We start from the raw sequence: 19,031 nt of genomic DNA, 5'->3' as shown, positions 1-19,031 counted from the left end.
GAGATGAGGAAAAACTTTTTCAGTCAGAGAGTTGTGAATCTGTGGAATTCTCTGCCTCAGAAGGCAGTGGAGGCCAATTCTCTGAATGCATTCAAGAGAGAGCTGGATAGAGCTCTTAAGGATAGCGGAGTGAGGGGGTATGGGGAGAAGGCAGGAACGGGGTACTGAATGGCCTACTCCTGCACCTATTGTCTATTGTCTATTGTCTAGTGTGTGTAGGATAGCGTTAGTGTGCTGGGATCGCTGGTCGGTGCGGTCTCGGCAGGCTGAGGGCCTGTTTCTGCACTGTATCTCTAAACTAAACTACCCAAAGTGTTTCGCAGTGAGCACTGTTCAGGCCTTCAATAATCCGATTCCCTCCTACAACCCATTACAGCAGGAGTCCATCTTTTGGGATGCTTTTAAACTTGTGTCGGCGATCGGTCGACTGAAGAGTTCGAAGATCCTGTGATGTTGCTTTTTAGTTTCAAAATTCACTTCAGCTTTTCCAAATCAGCCACAATGGTGCCAAAATACTTTAAAGAATGATTACCCAAAGTCTATTTTAAGATCCCATTTTCTGCATCCTGTGAACTTGACTTCTTGTTTGCAGGTTTACTGAACTCTTCTCCACTGATGTTACCTGGCCGTCATTACCTCAATGCGGGATTGATGGCTGCCTCGGTGGGAGGCATCATCCCATTTATGCTGGATCCCAGTTACGCCACGGGCATGACCTGTCTGCTGAGTGTGTCTGCTCTGTCAACAATCATGGTAAGAAGGCCGCCATTAATTCTAAGAAGAAGGGCCCCGACCCGAAACATCACCTATTCCTCTTTCTCCAGAGATGATGCCCGGCCTGCTGAGTTACTCCAGCGCTTTGTCACTAGCTTTGATGTAAACCAACAATGACAGTTCTTTTTTTCCACAATCAATTAATTCTAAGAAGAAAGCCCTGACACGAAACGTCACCCACCCAGGCTTGTATACACTGGAATTTAGAAGGATGAGAGGAGATCTTATCGAAACGTATAAGATTATTAAGGGGTTGGACACGTTAGAGGCAGGAAACATATTCCCAATGTTGGGGGAGTCCAGAACAAAGGGCCACAGTTTAAGAATAAGGGGCAGGCCATTTAGAACTGAGATGAGGAAAAACTTTTTCAGTCAGAGAGTTGTGAATCTGTGGAATTCTCTGCCTCAGAAGGCAGTGGAGGCCAATTATCTGAATGCATTCAAGAGAGAACTAGATAGAGCTCTTAAGGATAGCAGAGTCAGGGGGTATGGGGAGAAGGTAGGAACGGGGTACTGATTGAGAATGATCAGCCGTGATCACATTGAATGGCGGTGCTGGCTCGAAGGGCCGAATGGCCTCCTCCTGCACCTATTGTCTATTGTCTAAAAAGGGCCCTGACCCGAAATGTCACCTATTCCTCTTTCTCCAGTGATGATGATGAGTTACTCCAGCACTTTGTCACTAGCTTTGGTGTAAACCAGCATCGACTGTTCTTTTTTTCCACAATCAATTAATTCTAAGAAGAAAGCCCTGACACGAAACGTCACCCATCCTTTTGTGAAGGCCAATTCACTGGATGTTTTCAAGCGAGAGTTAGATTTAGCTCTTAGGGCTAAAGGCATCAAGGGGTATGGAGAAAAAAACAGGAACGGCCTACTGATTCTGGATGATCAGCCATGATCACATTGAATGGCGGTGCTGGTTCGAAGGGTCAAATGGCCTACTCCTGCACCTATTTTCTATGTTTTCTGCAGAGATGACGCCTGGCATGCTGAGTTACTCCAGCACTTTGTGTCTAACTGTGGTGTAAACCGGCATCGGTAGTTTGGTGTTTCCACAATTAATTCTAAGTGTTTGTTCAACAAACTGATATTGTTCAAAGATTTCAAACAATATTGCTAGAGCTGATTTTAGTCAGGTTAAATAAAAAACAGCCTTGAAGGTGAGACATTTTCTCATTTACTATTTAAGCATCGTCAAATTAAAACCAGGCATATTAGTTGGCAGGCAATTTTAGTATGTGTGAAGGAATAATTTTTTTAAAGAACAATTAAAAAATAAAACAGGAGTACAGGGTAATGGAGGAAAAAACCTCGGAGATATTCTGAGGCCTGGTGGGATGATCTTTATGGATGGATGAATAATTGTCCTCCTCCATCTGTATCAGCGATATGTAAGATATTTCATTGTATTTAAATAAATTGTGCTAACGTACATTTTTTTGGAGTTCTTGTCGGAGGAAGTATCATACCACAGTTTTGGAGGACACCGAGTGCTGGAGTAACTCAGCGAGTCAGGCAGCATCTCAGGAGAACATGGACAGATGACGTTTCAGGTCAGGACCCTTCTTCAGGCTGAGATGCTGCTTGATCCGTTGAGTTCCTGCAGTGGTTTGTGTCTTCTTTGGTGAACAAGCTTCTGCAGTTCCATGTTTCTGCATGCCACAGTTTTGGTGTCTCACTTTTTTTGGTGCTAGCAATATACCTTATATGTAAAGAAGACAGACACAAAATGCAGGAGCAACTCAGCGTGACAGGCAGCATCTCTGGAGAGACGAAATGAGTGACCATTTAGGTCGAGACCCTTCTTTAGACCGGAAACGTCACCCATTCCTTCTCTCCAGAGATGCTGCCTGACCCCGCTGAGTTACTCCAGCAGTTTGTGTCTCGTAGCTGCAGTTCCTTGAGTAGGAAAAAAACTGCAGATGCTGGTATAAATCGAAGGTAGACACAAAATGCTGGAGTAACTCAACGGGTCAGGCAGCATCTCGGGAGAGCAGGAATGGGTGACATTTCAAGACTGATCGACGTTTTGGGTTGAGACCCTTCTTCAGACTGATCACGTCTGAAGAAGGGTCTCGACCCGAAACGTCACCCATTCCTTCTCTCCGAGATGCTGCCTGACCCACTGAGTTACTCCAGCATTTTGTGTCTATCTACAGTTCCTTCCTATCTTATATGTACTTATCAGAATGAAGGTTGTGTTAAATATTGCCCAGTTATAATGCCATTGTATCCTATTTTGTTTAGGGTGTGACTCTAACGGCAGCTATCGGTGGGGCAGACATGCCTGTAGTGATCACTGTGTTGAACAGTTATTCAGGTTGGGCCTTGTGTGCTGAAGGTTTTCTCCTGGACAATAATTTAATGACAATTATTGGTGCTCTAATTGGATCTTCTGGTGCTATACTGTCCTACATCATGTGTGTGGTAAGTGCTTATCATTCCAAAGTATTATTCAAATGCTTTCAGCTTTGGCCATTGTGATTGTAACTCTGCCCCTCAATTGGTGACCTTCGGACAATCTTTGCTTGGACTTTACTGGCTTTACCTTGCACTAAATGTTATTCCCTTATCATATGCTGGTATACGAGCTGCCTGTCCGTGGGTGCGGGGGGAAGAGAGGGGAAGTTTTGTTGCCTCCATCACAGTGAGGGGGTGTTTGGAGTCACTGTGATGGATGTTTGTGTTGGGGTCGGGTGTCCTGTGTTCTTTTCTTTTTTGCTGTGTCTTGTGGCTGCTGAAATTTCTTTCGGTGTTTGTGCCGAGTGACAATAAAGTGTTGTTATGTTATGTTATGTTATGTAAATGTGTGTATACTGTAAATGGCTCAATTGTAATCATGTGTTGTCTTTCCGCTGACTGGTTAGCACGCAACAAAAGTTTTTCACTGTACCTCAGTACATAAACTGAACTCAACTGAGTACATACACGAACATCTGAATATGACCGTAAAGTTCTTAAAATCTCTTGGCTTCGGGTCTAAACTTTGAGCCACAAATGTTAATGCACTTGGAATACCATTTAGTTTCGAGATACAGCGTGGAAACAGGCCCTTCTGCCCACCGAGTCATCGCCGACCAATGATCAATTATTCTATGTTATTACAATTTTGCATCCGACACACTAGGGGCAATTTACAGAAGCCAATTAACCGACAAACCTGCGTATCTTTGGAATGTGGGAGTAAACCAGAGCACCTGGAGTAAACACAAGCCCATCACAGTGAGAATGTACAAACGCCACACCGACAGAACCCATAATTAAGAAATGGTGCTTACAGTATTGCACATTTGGAGAATATAAAATTTATTTTCATTTGGTTTCACAAGCCTTATCTTAAATTTTCATGAAAAAGTTTATTAAGATGTTGGAGGTGAAGGGTCAGTTTTTGAAGGATTGGTTCAAGTTGTGTCGTCTAAGAGATTTTTTAATGTTTTTTTTAGATTTTGTTTTAGATTTAGAGATACAGCGCGGAAACAGGCCCTTTGGCCCACCGGGTCCGCGCCGCCCAGCGATCCCCGCAACATTAACACTATCCTACACACACTAGGGACAATTTTTACATTTGCCCAGCCAATTAACCTACATACCTGTACGTCTTTGGAGTGTGGGAGGAAACCGAAGATCTCGGAGAAAACCCACGCAGGTCACGGGGCGAACGTACAAACTCCGTACAGACGGCGCCCGCAGTCAGGATCGAACCTGAGTCTCCGGCGCTGCATTCGCTGTAAGGCAGCAACTCTACCGCTGCGCCACCGTGACGCCCCGTACCGGTACTTTATTGTCGGTACCATTTAGGTACAGTAATATTTTGGATAGGTACATGGATATGCAGGGAATGGAGGGATATGGGTTATGTGCGGACACATAAGAGAGTTGGCCCTGGCATCATGTTCGGCACAGACATTGTGGGCAGACGGGCCTGTACTGTACCTGCTGTACTGCTCTATGTGAGTGTGAAACTGGTGCGCGTTTCTTTATACCCACGTGTTTTTGTGCTTTTTTTTCTCAGGCTATGAATCGTTCATTACCCAATGTTATCCTGGGTGGATACGGAACAACATCCACCGGTGGAGGAAAACCCAAGGAAATTGTGGGAACTCACACTGAAGTCAATGTGGATCAGGTCATTGAAATGATTAGAGAGGCCGATTCAATCATTATTACTCCAGGTATGAGTTTCAGTTTCGAGCGGAACAGCACGGAAACAGGCCCTTCGGCCCACCGAGTCCGCTCTGACCAGCGATCTCCGCACACTAACACTATACTACACACTGGGGACAATTTACAATTATACCTAGCCAATTAACCTACAAACCTGAGGTAGACACAAAATGCTGGAGTAACTCAGCGGGTCAGGCAGCATCTTGGGAGAAAAGGAATGGGTGAGCTTTCGGGTCGAGACCCTCCTTCAGTCTGAAACGTCCGAAACGTTACCCTCCATTCCTTCCATATCCCTCCATTACCCTCCATTCCCTCCATATCCCTCCATTCCTTCTCTCCCGAGATGCTGCCTGTCCCACTGAGTTACTCCACCATTTTGTGTCTGCCTTCGGTTTCAGTCAGCATCTGCAGTTTTTTTCCTACGCACTAACCTACAAACCTGTACGTCTTTGGAGTGTGGGAGGAAACCGGAGCACCCGGGGAAAACCCACGCAGTCACAGGGAGAACGTACAAACTCTGTATAGACAGCACCCGAGGTCAGGATCGAACCCAGGTCTCTGGTGATGTGAGGCAGCAACTCTACCTCTCAGCCACCATGCTGCCCTGGAAAGCCCTGATCTCCCATTCGGTTTACATCAACTGAAGCGTTAAACCAATATTAATTTCTTCTTGTTTATTTAAACGTAATCACATCTGGAAATAATGAAGTATAACATACACATTTATCACGATTGGAAATGCACTTGCTTAATCAACTTTTAAATATGCCATTTGGTTAAATTCAATTATTTTTCTTTTGATGCTTTTTCAAGCCAAATGCTGGTATTATATAGAAATATTATTTCTCCAGTTAGAGAGAATTTTATTGATAATATCTGGTAATCATGTTGGAAAATGAAGGTAAGTATGATAAATGTAATACAATCAACATTTAGAGTTATTAATTTTTCACATCTGTGCTGTTACATAACCATAATCATTCCCTTGGCTTGATGGAGATACAATGTACACATTTTTTTGATTCGATATCAAAATTATGACATTTAGAGAAAATTAGCAGATTTGTTTTCACTGGCAATAAGGTTTGGTTGCCGGGGGACACAGATTGAAGATAATTAGCAGAGGAATTTAAACATTTACATGTAGATTGCTCCATATCCCATCAAGTGGAATCATTTTTGTGAAAACATTGAGCCTTAATTTGTTCTGACAGGAAAATTAATGGCCTGTATTGTTATGTAATTCATAAGGTTATAAGGAATAGGAGTAGAAGTGAGGCCATTCGGCCCATCACGTCTACCCTGCCATTCAATCATGGCTGATCTATCTCTCCCTCCTAACCCCATTCTCCTGCCTTCTCCCCATAACATCTGACACCTGTACTAATCAAGATTAGCACTAACAAAGATTGTGTTCTTACCATTGATTGCACTGATATTTTGTATGAGGGCTTGTTGATATATGAACTGATGATTTCAGTGCAGTTTATTTTATTTTCACGTGTACCAAAGTACAGTGAAAAGCTTTTGTTGCGTGCTAACCAGTCAGCGGAAAGGCGATACACGATCACAATTGAACCGTCCACAGTGTACAGATACATAAGGGAATAACGTTTAGTGCAAGGTGAAGCCAGTAAAGTCCGATCAAAGATAGTCCGAGGGTTACCAATGAGTTACATAGTAGTTCTGGACTGCTCTCTGGTTGCGGTAGAATGGTTCAGTTGCCTGATAACAGCGTGGAAGAAACTGTCCCTGAATCTGGAGATGTGCATTTTCACACTTCTGTACCTTTTGCCCGATGGGAGAGGGGAGAAGAGGGAGTGGCCAGGGTGCGACTCGTCCTTGATTATGCTGCTGGCCTTGCCGAGGCAACGTGAGGTATAAATGGAGTCAGTCGGCGATTTCACAGTCGGGGAACGATTTCAAACTCAAGTGAACGATTCTGTAATCAAGTTCATTGATCGTCAGATTGTGATATTAATAACTAACAAGCGTGATCTCCGTTCCGAATCCAGGATCGAATCAGAAACTGAGAACACAGGAATGCAAAAAGGTGGTGGAAAAACTAGAGTGCCAGAGAGTATGTTAGGCATTTATTAAAAATGTTGCATCTTTAAGAGTTAATCCACACTCGGGTGAGGTTTGTCCTGCTGTGGCAAGTGTGTATTTGGCATCTCCAGTGAAACATAGGAGAAAAATACGAGGATGGTGACAGGGAAAAGGGAAATTCATCCTCAAGGCAGGACTGGAGAAGTTGGCATGTTGCCATCCATGGGACAAGGAGGTTTGAGGAGACTTTGAACATAGTCAATGGAAGAAAGCTATTCCTGTTAGCAGATTGCTCAAGCACCATGGGGATAAAAGGTGCTCAGCAAATGTAAAGTAAAACGTGTTTCTTACAGAGCGTTATAATAATCTGGAACTTTGTCTTCAGGGGAAATGCAATCAGAGGTAACTGATTTCAAAAGTGATCAGGCACTTGATAGGGAATAATTTGGTAAGATATGGCAAGGAGCAGGAGAGTGGGACTGACAGGGCTCCTCCATTAGGAGGCACTACTGTATACATTCAACAACACCTGATCTTACAGAGGTGTCAAGAGCGTTTTATTGTCATGTGTCCCAGATAGAACAATGAAATTCTTACTTGCTGCAGAACAACAGAATGTGTAACATGGTACACTGTAAATAATAATACAAATAATAATAATAACAATAGTCTATTGTAGTTCAGAGCTTATTTGAGGTTTTAGATTTAGATTTTAGATTTAGAGATATAGCGCGGAAACAAGCCCTTTCGGCCCACCGAGTCCGTGCCGCCCAGCGATCCCCGCACATTAACACTATCCTACACACACTAGGGAGAATTTTTAAAAAACATTTACCCAGTCAATTAACCTACATACCTGTACGTCTTTGGAGTGTGGGAGGAAACCGAAGATCTCGGAGAAAACCCACGCAGATCACGGGGGAGAACGTACAAACTCCGTACAGACGGCACCCGTAGTCAGGATCGAACCTGAGTGTCCGGCGCTGCATTCACTGTAAGGCAGCAACTCTACCGCTGCGCCACCGTGCTGCCGTTGTAGAGTTTAATAGCCGAATGGCTGTAGGGAAGAAGCTGTTCTTGAACCTGGACGTTAGTTTTCAGGCTCCTGTACCTTCTTCCCAATGGCAGTGGTGAAATGAGAGCATGGCCAGGGTGGTGTGGGTCTCTGATGATGCTGGCTGCCTTTTTGAGGCAGTGACTGGAAAATCCCTTCGATGGTGGGGAGGTCAGAGCCGGTGATGGACTGGACAGTGTTCACAACTTTTGGCAGTCTTTTCCACTCTAGTCCAAAATCATGAGAGGAATAGGTCAGGTAGGTGCACAGAGTTCTCTTGCCTAGAGTAGGAGAATCAAGAACCAGAGAACATAGGTTTACATTGAGGGAGGAAAGGTTTAATAGAAACCTGAGGGGTAACTTTTTTCCAGAAGGGCCTGTTTCCACTCTGGATCTCTAAATAAACTATGCTGAACTAAAATGAAGAGTGATGGAATTTTATGCTGTTAAGTTCTAAGGTGTCAGATGTTTGAATCGCAAGTGGAATTGTTTGACCGTGTGTGTTCTATAACACAGGTTGGGGCTTGTGTGCGGCAAAGGCTCAATATCCAATTGCTGATATGGTGAAGATGCTTGTTGAACAAGGGAAGAAAGTCCGGTAAGCACTCAGTATTTACGCTTACAATTGTGGATAGAAATTGTCCCGATGAATTCCCTTGCTTGGCAGTCAATTTATAAAAAGAGAGAAACAAGGAATCTGAAGCAGGGTCCCGATGTGCCATGTCATCTGTCCATTCCTGTCACGCTGAGTCTCCTCAGTACTTTCTGCTTTACGTTATTTTAAATGCATTTGGACGGATATAAGGATAGAAATGATTTAGAGGGCTACGGGCCAAATGCAGGCAAATGGGACTAGGCCTGCATGACAACTTGGCCGGCATGGACAAGGTGGGCTGAAGGGCCTGTGTCTGTCCTGTACGTCTCTGGAACTCATTTGTGAGGCGATGGTGGAAACCATGTTTAGGTTGCAAACCAGGAAATGTGAGAGGAAACTGGAGCTCCCGGAGAAAACCCACACAGGTCACGGGGAGAGCGTACAAGTACCGTACAGACAGTACCCGTAGTCACAATCGAACCCGGCTCGCTGGTGTTGTAAGGCAGCATCTCTACCGCTGCGCCACTGTGACGCCCCGTACAACACAACTACACTAGTTATTATTGTCAAGGACGTCTCATTAATCGATCGGATTACAATTTGCAGGTTTGGAATTCACCCAGTTGCTGGTCGAATGCCCGGTCAGCTCAATGTGCTTTTGGCGGAGGCCGGCGTACCGTACGACGTTGTTATGGAAATGGATGAGATCAACCATGATTTCCCAGGTGAGGCTGAAATATTCTAAAGTCCAAGGCATCTCCAGCCTAATTCTTTTATCACGCAGGCTCAGCGACCTTTTCGCTCAACACCTTCACTCAAACCAGCCTGATCTCCCGGAGGTGGCTCAGCACTTCAACTCTCCCTCCCACTCCCAGTATGATCTTTCTGTCATGGGCCTCCTTCATTATCTTAGTGAGGCCCAGCGCAAATTGGTATAACAACATCTCATATTTCGCTTGGGCAGTTTACACCCCAGCGGTATGAACAATGACTTCTCTAACTTCAGATAGTTCTGTCCCTCTCTCTCCCCTCCCCCATCCCAGTTCTCCCACTGTTTTCCTGTCTCCTACTACATCCTATCTTTGTCCCGCCCTCTCCCCTGACATCAGTCTGAAGAAGGGTCTTGACCCGAAACGTCGCCCATTCCTTCTCTCCTGAGATGCTGCCTGACCCGCTGAGTTACTGCTGCATTTTGTGTCTACCTTCGATTTGAACCAGCATCTGCAGTTATTTTCCTTTCATCACCCTGTGCTTATTGAGAGAAAGCTGCAACTTCTAATTAATTGTGAATTGTTTTGTGGCCACAATGCCAAAAAAAAAGTGCTTTGCTAAAAAATATTGTGAGTTGAGTTGAGTTTATTGTCGTGTGTATCGAGGTACAGTGACGAGCTTTTGTTGCGTGCTAACCAGTCAGCAGAAAGACAATGCATGATTACGAACGAGCCACTCGCAGTGTACAGATACATGATAAAGGGAATAACATGTTTCACGTTTAATGCAAGATAAAGTCCGATCAAAGATAATCCGAGGGTCTCCAATGAGGTAGATAGTAGTTCAGGACTGCTCTCTAGTTGTTGGTAAGATGGTTCAGTTGCCTCATCGGGATCCATTTGACTATCTTTGTTCAGACTTTACTGGCTTTACCTTGCACCCCGAAAATTAAACTAAACGATACAGAGGGTGTTGGGTATATAGAATGAGCTGTCAGCGGAGGTAGTTGAGGCAGGTTTAACAAACAATATTTAAAAGGCATTTGGACAGGAAAGGTTTAGAGGGATATGGGTCAGATGTGGGCAAAAGGAACTGGTTTAGATGGGACATCTTGGTCAGCATGGATGAGTTGGACCAAAGGGCCTGTTTCTGTGCTGCAGGACGAAGAGTCTGTGGTGAAAGGTTTAAGTGGAATCATTTGTTCATTATTCGCACACTTATGTTTGCCACCATTATTATTGAATGCAGAAAAAACAAACAAGATTGTAGCGTGAAATAGAAGTACGGACGTTTCCAACATCATCATCCAGCAATTTCATAAGTTCATAAGTGATAGGAGCAGAATTAGGCCATTTGGCCCATCAAGTCTACTCTGCCATTCTCCCTTTCAACCCCATTCTCCTGCCTTCTCCCCATAACTCCTGACACCTGTCCTAATCAAGAAACTATCAATTTCTGCCTTAAAAATATCCATTGACTTGGTCTTCACAGCCTTCCGTGGCAATGAATTCCACAGATTCACCACCCTCTGACTAAAGAAATTCCTCCTCATCTCCTTTCTATATTCCTCGTCATCTCCTACTATAAACCCACAGACTCGCACAGCTATCTGGACTACACTTATTCCCACCCGGTCTTCTGCAAAAAGTCTATCCCCTACTCCCAATTCCTCCGTCTACGCCGCATCTGCGCCCGGGATGAGGTGTTTCACACTAGGGCGTCAGAGACGTCCTCATTCTTCAGGAAACGGGGCTTCCCCTCTTGCATTATAGATGAGGCTCTCACTAGGGTCTCTTCTACATCCTGCAGCTCCGCTCTTGCTCCCCCTCCCCCCAATCGTAATGACAGAATCCCCCTCTTTCTCACCTTCCACACCACCAGCCAGCGGATCCAACAAATCATCCGCCAACATTTCCGTCACCTACAACGGGACCCCACCACTGGCCATATCTTCCCATCCCCTCCCCTTTCTACGTTCCGCAGAGACCGTTCCCTCCGTAACTCCCTGGTCCACTCGTCCCTTCCTACCTAAACCACCCCGTCCCCGGGCACTTTCCCCTGCAACCGCATGAGATGCAACACCTGTCCCTTTACCTCCCCCCTCAACTCCATCCAAGGACCCAAACAGTCTGTCCAGTTGAGACAGAGGTTCACCTGCACCTCCTCCAACCTCATCTATTGCATCCGCTGCTCCAGATGTCAACCTATTTACATTGGCGAAACCAAACGCAGGCTCGGCGATCGCTTCGCTCAACACCTGCGTTCGGTCCGCATTGGCCAAACTGATCTCCCGGTGGCCGAGCACTTCAACTCCCCCTCCCATTCCCAGTCTGACCTTTCTGTCATGGGCCTCCTCCAGTGCCATAATGAGGCCCACCGGAAATTGGAGGAACAGCACCTCATATTTCGCCTGGGCAGCTTGCAGCCCAGTGATATGAACATCGAATTCTCAAACTTTAGATAGTTCCTCTGTCCCTCTCTTCCCTTCCCAGATCTCCCTCTATCTTCCTGTCTCCACCTATATCCTACCTTTGTCCCGCCCCCCTGACATCAGTCTGAAGAAGGGTCTCGACCCGAAACGTCACCCATTCCTTCTCTCCCGAGATGCTGCCCGACCTGCTGAGTTGCTCCAGCATTTTGTGAATAAATACCTTCGATTTGTACCAGCATCTGCAGTTATTTTCTTATACCTTTCTAAAATTATAGTCCTTTTATTCTGAGGCTGTGCCCTCTGGTCCTCGACTCTCCCACCAGCGGAAACATTTCTAGAAAACCCAGCAGCTGGCTTCCTGCCAGTCACGTTCATTGGAGAATGGTACTACTTAGGGACAGCAAATCTGGGACATAACATTTGCGGTGGAAATACATTTATTGAATGAAACTTTAAAAATCCACCGCAGGACTATGGAGAAGGCTTGATGGTTTTAAGATTGAGACTTTATAGGAACCCGAGAGACAACTTCTTCACACAAAGGGTGATGGAAAGACCTGACAGGGGAGGTAGTTGAGGCAGGTACTACAAAAGCATTTAAAAGACATTTGGACAGGTCCATGAATAAGAAAGGTTTAGTTAATTTATAGCTAAGGTTTAGCTTAATTTATAACTGAGTGTACACGACAGAACAGACCTTTTTTTCTTTTTACAAAAAGTATGTTTGAGCGATTATTTCGGTGAAGCCCTGGAACGATCTGTGATAAACGTAGCCATCTTTTCTTGCGTCGCAAAGATGGACACAAAAAGCTGGAGTATACTCAGCGGGACAGGCAGCATCTCTGGAGAGGTGACGTTTCGGGTCGAGACCCTTCTCTCAGCATCGCGTCTGAATCCAGTTGTGTTCTAATGAACTCCTTTTGACTTCAGTTTTTCGAAGTTCTCCTCGCTGCTTGGCTTGATTAAATGCAGCTTTGCAGGATTTCATTCATCCTAGAATGAGGTTTTCAGCACAGGATGGTGACTGGAGTTAATTAGCAATGACTCCTCCGGCACGAATTAATGGTGCAATCTCCCGAGGAAAACGTTGCCCTGTGGTCAATGTCCTGTTGCTTTGTGCGTGTGGTTTGAGGTTAAATTAACATTTTTACGTTCTGGATGACTGATAAATGAGCTGGATTCAATGTGATTGATTTAAGCTACATGTCTGATTCTGTGCAGTCTCTTCAGTAGTATTTATTACGACAGTAACACGCTTTACTTGATCTCGTATGTTTTCTGTCCGTAATCCTGTGGAACATGTGTAGGAAAAAAACTGCAGATGCTGGTTAAAATCGAAGGTAGACACAAAATGCTGGAGTAACTCAGCGGGTCAGGCAGCGTCTCGGGAGAGAAGGAATGGGCGACGTTTCGGGTCGAGACCCTTCTTCAGACTGATGTCAGACTGACAAAGATAGAATGTAGACGGAGACAGGAAGACTAGTGGGAGAACTGGGAAGGGGAAGGGATGGAGAGGGAAAGCAGGGACTGAGGACAAGGGGGACAAACAGGGGGAGGGGGAGCAAGAATTTGTGGAACAAATGGGTTTAGGGTTCAAAATAACTAGATACCTTATTTAAAATTTTTGATTTTTAATAGCAAAAACATGATGCCAAACATTCTCTTTTTTTTCCCCTCTTAGGAACTGATTTGGTTCTGGTTATCGGTGCCAATGACACTGTGAATTCGGCATCTCAGGAGGACCCTAATTCTATCATTGCTGGTATGCCAGTTTTGGAAGTTTGGAAATCTAAACAGGTGAGCAGAAATGTCAAGGTATCTTTCAGAGTAGAATGATGTTTCAAGCAGTAGTGGGGCGGAATAAAGTCGAATACTCACACAGCGCAGAAACAGGCCCGTCGGCCTAACTTGCCCATGCCGACCAACATGCCTCATCTATAATAATAATAATACATTTTATTTGTCATATATAGGTTGGCACAGGGTCAACAGGTACAATGAAATGTATTTGACAAGACAATGGGTCACCTCAGCAGTAATATTCCATGGATAAATAAGATTAAAAAATGACATTAGTAAGGTAAAAAAACAATATTAAAAATAGTTAAAAAAACAATATTAAAAATAATCAACATATATGAGTTGAAATGTGTTTATGAGTTCAGAAGCCTGATGGTAGAAACTGTTCTTAAGTCTGGTGGTACGCGCAGCCATACTCCTATATCGTCTGCCTGACGGTAAGTCTACACTAGTCCCACACGCCTGCGTTTGGCCCACATCCCTCTAAACCTGTCCTATCGATGTACCTGTCTAAATGTTTCTTGTACATTATGATCGTAACTGGCTCAACTACCTCCTCCGGTAGCTTGTTCCATACACCCACCACCCTTTGTGTAAAAATGGTACCCCTCAGGGTTCTCATTAGATCTTTCCCCCTCACCTTAAACCTGTGTCCCCTGGTTCTCGATCCCCCTACTGCGGACAAAAGACTCGGTGCGCTTACCTGATCTACCCTCTCATGAATTTGTACACCCCTCGTTCTCCTGCTTCTTTTTGATCCAATTCAAAATAAATACTTTGTGAGTTATCTGACATATTATTACTCATTTGGATGGGTTAGGAGGTAAAAGAGAGGAACTTTGGACTCCTTTGCCAACCATAAAAGTTGGTACAAGCACAATATCACTTTGCACAAATGTTATTCGTTATCAATAAAGCGTATACATTGTAGCAGCACAGACCTCAATGCGATGCAGTGGCGCAGCTGGTAGAGCTGCAACTACTTTAGTAAAGGCGAAAAGAATGATTGGGGTTTGTGAGGCAAAAGATGTGTGAAGATTTGGTGACGCAGCGGTAGGATTGCTGCCTTCCAGCTGCTGAGACCTGGGTGCAATCCTGACCACGGGTGCTGTCAGCGTGGAGTTTGCACTTTCTTCCTGTGACCACGTGGGTTTGTCACCGGGTGCTCCAGTTTTCAACCCTCATTCCAAAGGCGTTCCAAGGGCGGGCACGGTGGCGCAGCGGTAGAGTTGCTGCCTTACAGCGAATGCAGCGCTAGAGACCCGGGTTTGATCCCGACTACGGGTGCTGTCTGCACAGAGTTTGTACGTTCTCCCCGTGACCGGCTTGGGTTTTCCTCCAAGATCTTCGGTTTCCTCCCACATTCCAAAGACGTACAGGTTTGTAGGTTAATTGGCTTGGAAAATGTAAAAATTGTCCCTAGTGTGTGTAGGATGATGTTAATGTGTGGGGATCGTTGGGTGGCGTGGACCCGGTGGGCCGAAGGGCCTGTTTCTGCGCTGTATCTCCAAACTAAACTAAATTAAATTAAACGTAGGTCAATTGGCTTCTGTAAATTGCCCCTAGTGTGTAGGATACGAAACTGGGATGACATAGAACTGGCGTGCGGCCAATCATTGGTCGGCGTGGATTCGGTGGGCCAAAGGGCTGTTTCCACGCTGTATCTCTAAACTAAATTAAGTGTCAGTATGTTCTGCTGGAGATGTACTTCTGAATGCCCGGGGTCACTGGTTGTATTTGACACTGAGAACAAACATTGTAGTTCACTGTAAACCCTGTAGGAAAAAGGTCTTGCAAACTTTATGATAGGGATTTGACCTTTTCTGATTGTTAATTTAGTTTAGAGATACAGCGCGGAAACAGGCCCTTTCGTCCCACCGGGTCCGCGCCAACCAGCGATTCCCGCACATTAACACTATCCTATAGGATATACCCACAAGGGACAAATTTTACATTTACCACGCCAATTAACGTGCATACATGTACGTCTTTGGAGTGTGGGAGGAAACCGAAGATCTCGGAAAAAACGGGGAGAACGTACAAACTCCGTACAGACAGCACCCGTAGTCGGGATCAAGTCAAGTCAAGTCAAGTCAAATTTATTTGTCACATACACATACTCGATGTGCAGTGAAATGAAAGTGGCAATGCCTGCGGGTTGTGCACAAAAAGAATTACAGTTACAGCATATAAATAAAGTTAATAAGTTACTAAACATAGCACAAAAAGTGTCGACAAAAATTTAGTCTGGGGTTATAAAAGTTGACAGTCCTGATGGCCTGTGGGAAGAAGCTCCGTCTCATCCTCTCCGTTTTCACAGCGTGACAGCGGAGGCGTTTGCCTGATCGTAGCATCTGGAACAGTCCGTTACTGGGGTGGCAGGGGTCCCTCATGATCTTGCTTGCTCTGGATCTGCACCTCCTGATGTATAGGTCCTGCAGGGGGACGAGTGTAGTTCCCATGGTACGTTCTGCCGAACGCACTACTCTCTGCAGGGCCATCCTGTCCTGGGCAGAGCTGTTCCCAAACCAGACTGTAATGTTGCCGGACAGGATGCTCTCTACAGCCCCAGAGTAGAAGCAATGAAGGATCCTCAGCGACACTCTGAATTTCCTCAGTTGTCTAAGGTGGTAAAGGCGCTGCTTAGCCTTACCCACCAGTGCGGCAATGTGCGTTGCCCACGTCAGATCCTCTGCGATGCGGACTCCCAAGTATTTGAAACTGCTCACCCTATCCACAATAGACCCATTTATCTCGAGTGGCGTGTACGTCCTTGGATGTTTAGCCCTTCTGAAGTCCACAATCAGCTCCTTTGTTTTAGTGACATTCAAGAGGAGGCTATTGTCCTGACACCAGAGTGCCAGATCAGCCACCTCCTCCCGGTAGGCCTTCTCATCGTTGTTGGAGATCCGGCCCACCACCACAGTGTCATCAGCAAACTTGATGATGGAGTTTGAGCTGAACCTGGCCCCACAGTCATGTGTGTACAGGGAGTACAATAGGGGGCTAAGGACGCAGCCCTGGGGGGGATCCTATGTTCAGGGTGAGGGAGCTAGATGTGTGTTCCCCCATCCTGACCACTTGGGGCCTGGCAGTGAGAAAGTCCAGGACCCAGGCACACAGAGGGGTGCTAAGCCCCAGTTCCAGCAGCTTCTCAACCAGTCTGCTGGGGACTATTGTGTTGAATGCTGAACTAAAGTCAATGAACAGCATCCTCACATAGCCCCCCTGGCGCTGCATTCGCTGTAAGGCAGCAACTCTACCGCTGCGCCACCGTGCCGTCCGTGATGTTACCCGAGGGTGCTCTTTAAGCTCCAGTGATCTCAGAATGGTGACTTTCACCACTCACACTGACGAATATAATGCGACAAGAAGCCCGATAGTAATATTTCAGTTATATTTTCTGTTATATTATACAGTTATAACTGTTTTCATTATGTTTTACAACTTGCAGACTGAATTACATTTTGTCATGCAGAAGGTGAAAAATCACACTTTTATGATTGCACAGATCTTAATACTTAGAAATACTCCTTCAGGCAACTGCAATTTGCACATACGAGTGGGTCTTTCTCTGCCAAGAGTTTGCTAATTCTGGCAGAGAACATTGTACATTCTCCCAATAACGTGTGACATTCTCAGTATATTTTTTTTGGCAAAATTGTCAAGGGGTAGTTTTCATCAGATTGAACAATTCCAGAGATTATACTTGAATGTTCCCTGTAGGAGTAGTGAACTGTTTAGTTTAGTTTAGAGATACAGAATGGAAACAGGCCCTTCGGCCCGCCGAGTCCATGCTGACCATCGATCACCCATTCACACTAATACCACGTTATCGCAGTTTTTTGCATCCACTGGGGGCATTTTTTACAGGGGCCAATCGGCCAACAAACCTGCCCGGCTTGGGGATGTGGGCAGAAACCAGTACACCCACAGATACTCAGTCTTCAGTGAAGAGTGAAGAAGGGTCTCGACCTGAAACGACGCCCATTCCTTCTCTCCTGAGATGCTGCCTGACCTGCTGAGTTACTCCAGCATTCTGTGATACCTTCGATTTGTACCAGCATCTGCAGTTATTTTCCTACACTACTTGCCGCCCCACTGTGATTATTGCAGAAGTAACTGCCCAAAGTCTGATTGCGTGACAGATCGGAAACTGGACAAGTGTTTTTCCATGTGGACTGTCTTTAATTCCCCTGCCACAAGAGGGACCATGGAGCTGTGATGAAAGAATCAAAAACTAAAGAAGATCGTGTTTTCTCATGCATAATGGCTCTCTATGTTTTGGCCAAACATAGGATCCAGGAACTTCTGACAAAACTAATTTGAAAATACAACTGAAAGAAACCCAGACCCTCGCCACGCACTGGTTTTCAAGAACGCTTGGGTGTTTGAGACTTTAGTTTAGTTTAGGTTAGAGATGCAGCGTGGAAACAGGCCCTTCGGCCCACCAATTCCGCACTGACCAGCGATCCCTGCTCACTAACACTATCCTACACATACTGGGGACAATTTACAATTAATACTATGCCAATTAACCTCCAAACCTGTACGTCTTTGGAGTTCGAGAGGAAACCGGAGCACCCGGAGAAAACCCACGTGGAGAACGTACAAACTCCATACAGACAGCACCCGTAGTCAGGAATGAACCCGTGTCTCTGGCGCTGTAAGGCATCAACTCTACCGCTGCGCCACTGTGCCACCCTGATCTTACGGATCATATTTTCGCAGCCTTTTTTGCTACATCTAACTCTCATCATCTGAAACGTTTGGAATCATGTTCTGCACGAACATCGTGGGGCCGAAAGGACTGTTCCCGCGCTGTACTGTTCTATGAATGGGATTGCCATTTAAATTATTACTTTTGAGCTTCTTGTTATCTTTGTTGTATTGCCTTGTTAATATTGGTCGGGGCACAAAAAGATTTGACTTCTAAAGTTGAAGAAGCAAGAATTCCTGTTGCTGTTTGTTATTATACACAATTTTTTTTTAATCAAGTGTGGGGTTATGTTGCAGTTATATAAGACATTGGTGAAGCCGCATTTAGAGTATCGTGTTCAGTTCTGGGCACCATGTTATAGGAAAGATGTTGTCAAGTTGGGAAGGGTGCAGCAAAAATTTATGACGATGTTGCCAGGACTCGAGGGTCTGAGCTACAGGGAGAGGTAGAGTTGGCTGGGACTCTTCTCCCTGGCGAGCAGGATGATGAGAGGTGATCTTTTTAGATAAAATCACAAGAGGAATAGATTGGGTAGATGCACAGTCTCTTGCCCAGTGTAGGGGAATTGAGAACCAGAGGGCATAGTTTTATGGTGAAGGGGGAAAGATTTTATAGGAATCTGAGGGGTAACTTTTGTATGCAAAGGGTGGTTGGTGTATGGAAGAAGCTGCCAAAGGAGGTAGTTGTGGCAGGAACTATTGCAACATTTAAGAAGCAATTAGACAGGTAC

At 45.2% G+C, this 19,031-nt stretch overlaps 1 protein-coding gene across 1 annotated transcript in view; it reads left to right on the top strand.

The window, feature by feature from the left end:
* nnt2 (nicotinamide nucleotide transhydrogenase 2) overlaps positions 1 to 19,031 on the top strand; it is a 75,835-nt gene that overhangs the window by 51,342 nt on the left and 5,462 nt on the right. Inside the window, exons 16-21 of the mRNA XM_078427498.1 lie at positions 593 to 753; positions 3,025 to 3,204; positions 4,790 to 4,949; positions 8,561 to 8,642; positions 9,246 to 9,364; positions 13,463 to 13,578. Coding sequence (XP_078283624.1) covers positions 593 to 753; positions 3,025 to 3,204; positions 4,790 to 4,949; positions 8,561 to 8,642; positions 9,246 to 9,364; positions 13,463 to 13,578 — 818 coding nt within the window. The remainder of the gene's footprint in view (positions 1 to 592; positions 754 to 3,024; positions 3,205 to 4,789; positions 4,950 to 8,560; positions 8,643 to 9,245; positions 9,365 to 13,462; positions 13,579 to 19,031) is intronic.

This window comes from Rhinoraja longicauda, chromosome 33 (assembly GCF_053455715.1).
Source record: "Rhinoraja longicauda isolate Sanriku21f chromosome 33, sRhiLon1.1, whole genome shotgun sequence".
Classification (NCBI taxonomy): domain Eukaryota; kingdom Metazoa; phylum Chordata; class Chondrichthyes; order Rajiformes; family Arhynchobatidae; genus Rhinoraja; species Rhinoraja longicauda.
This window is presented reverse-complemented; position numbering and strand designations above follow the sequence as displayed.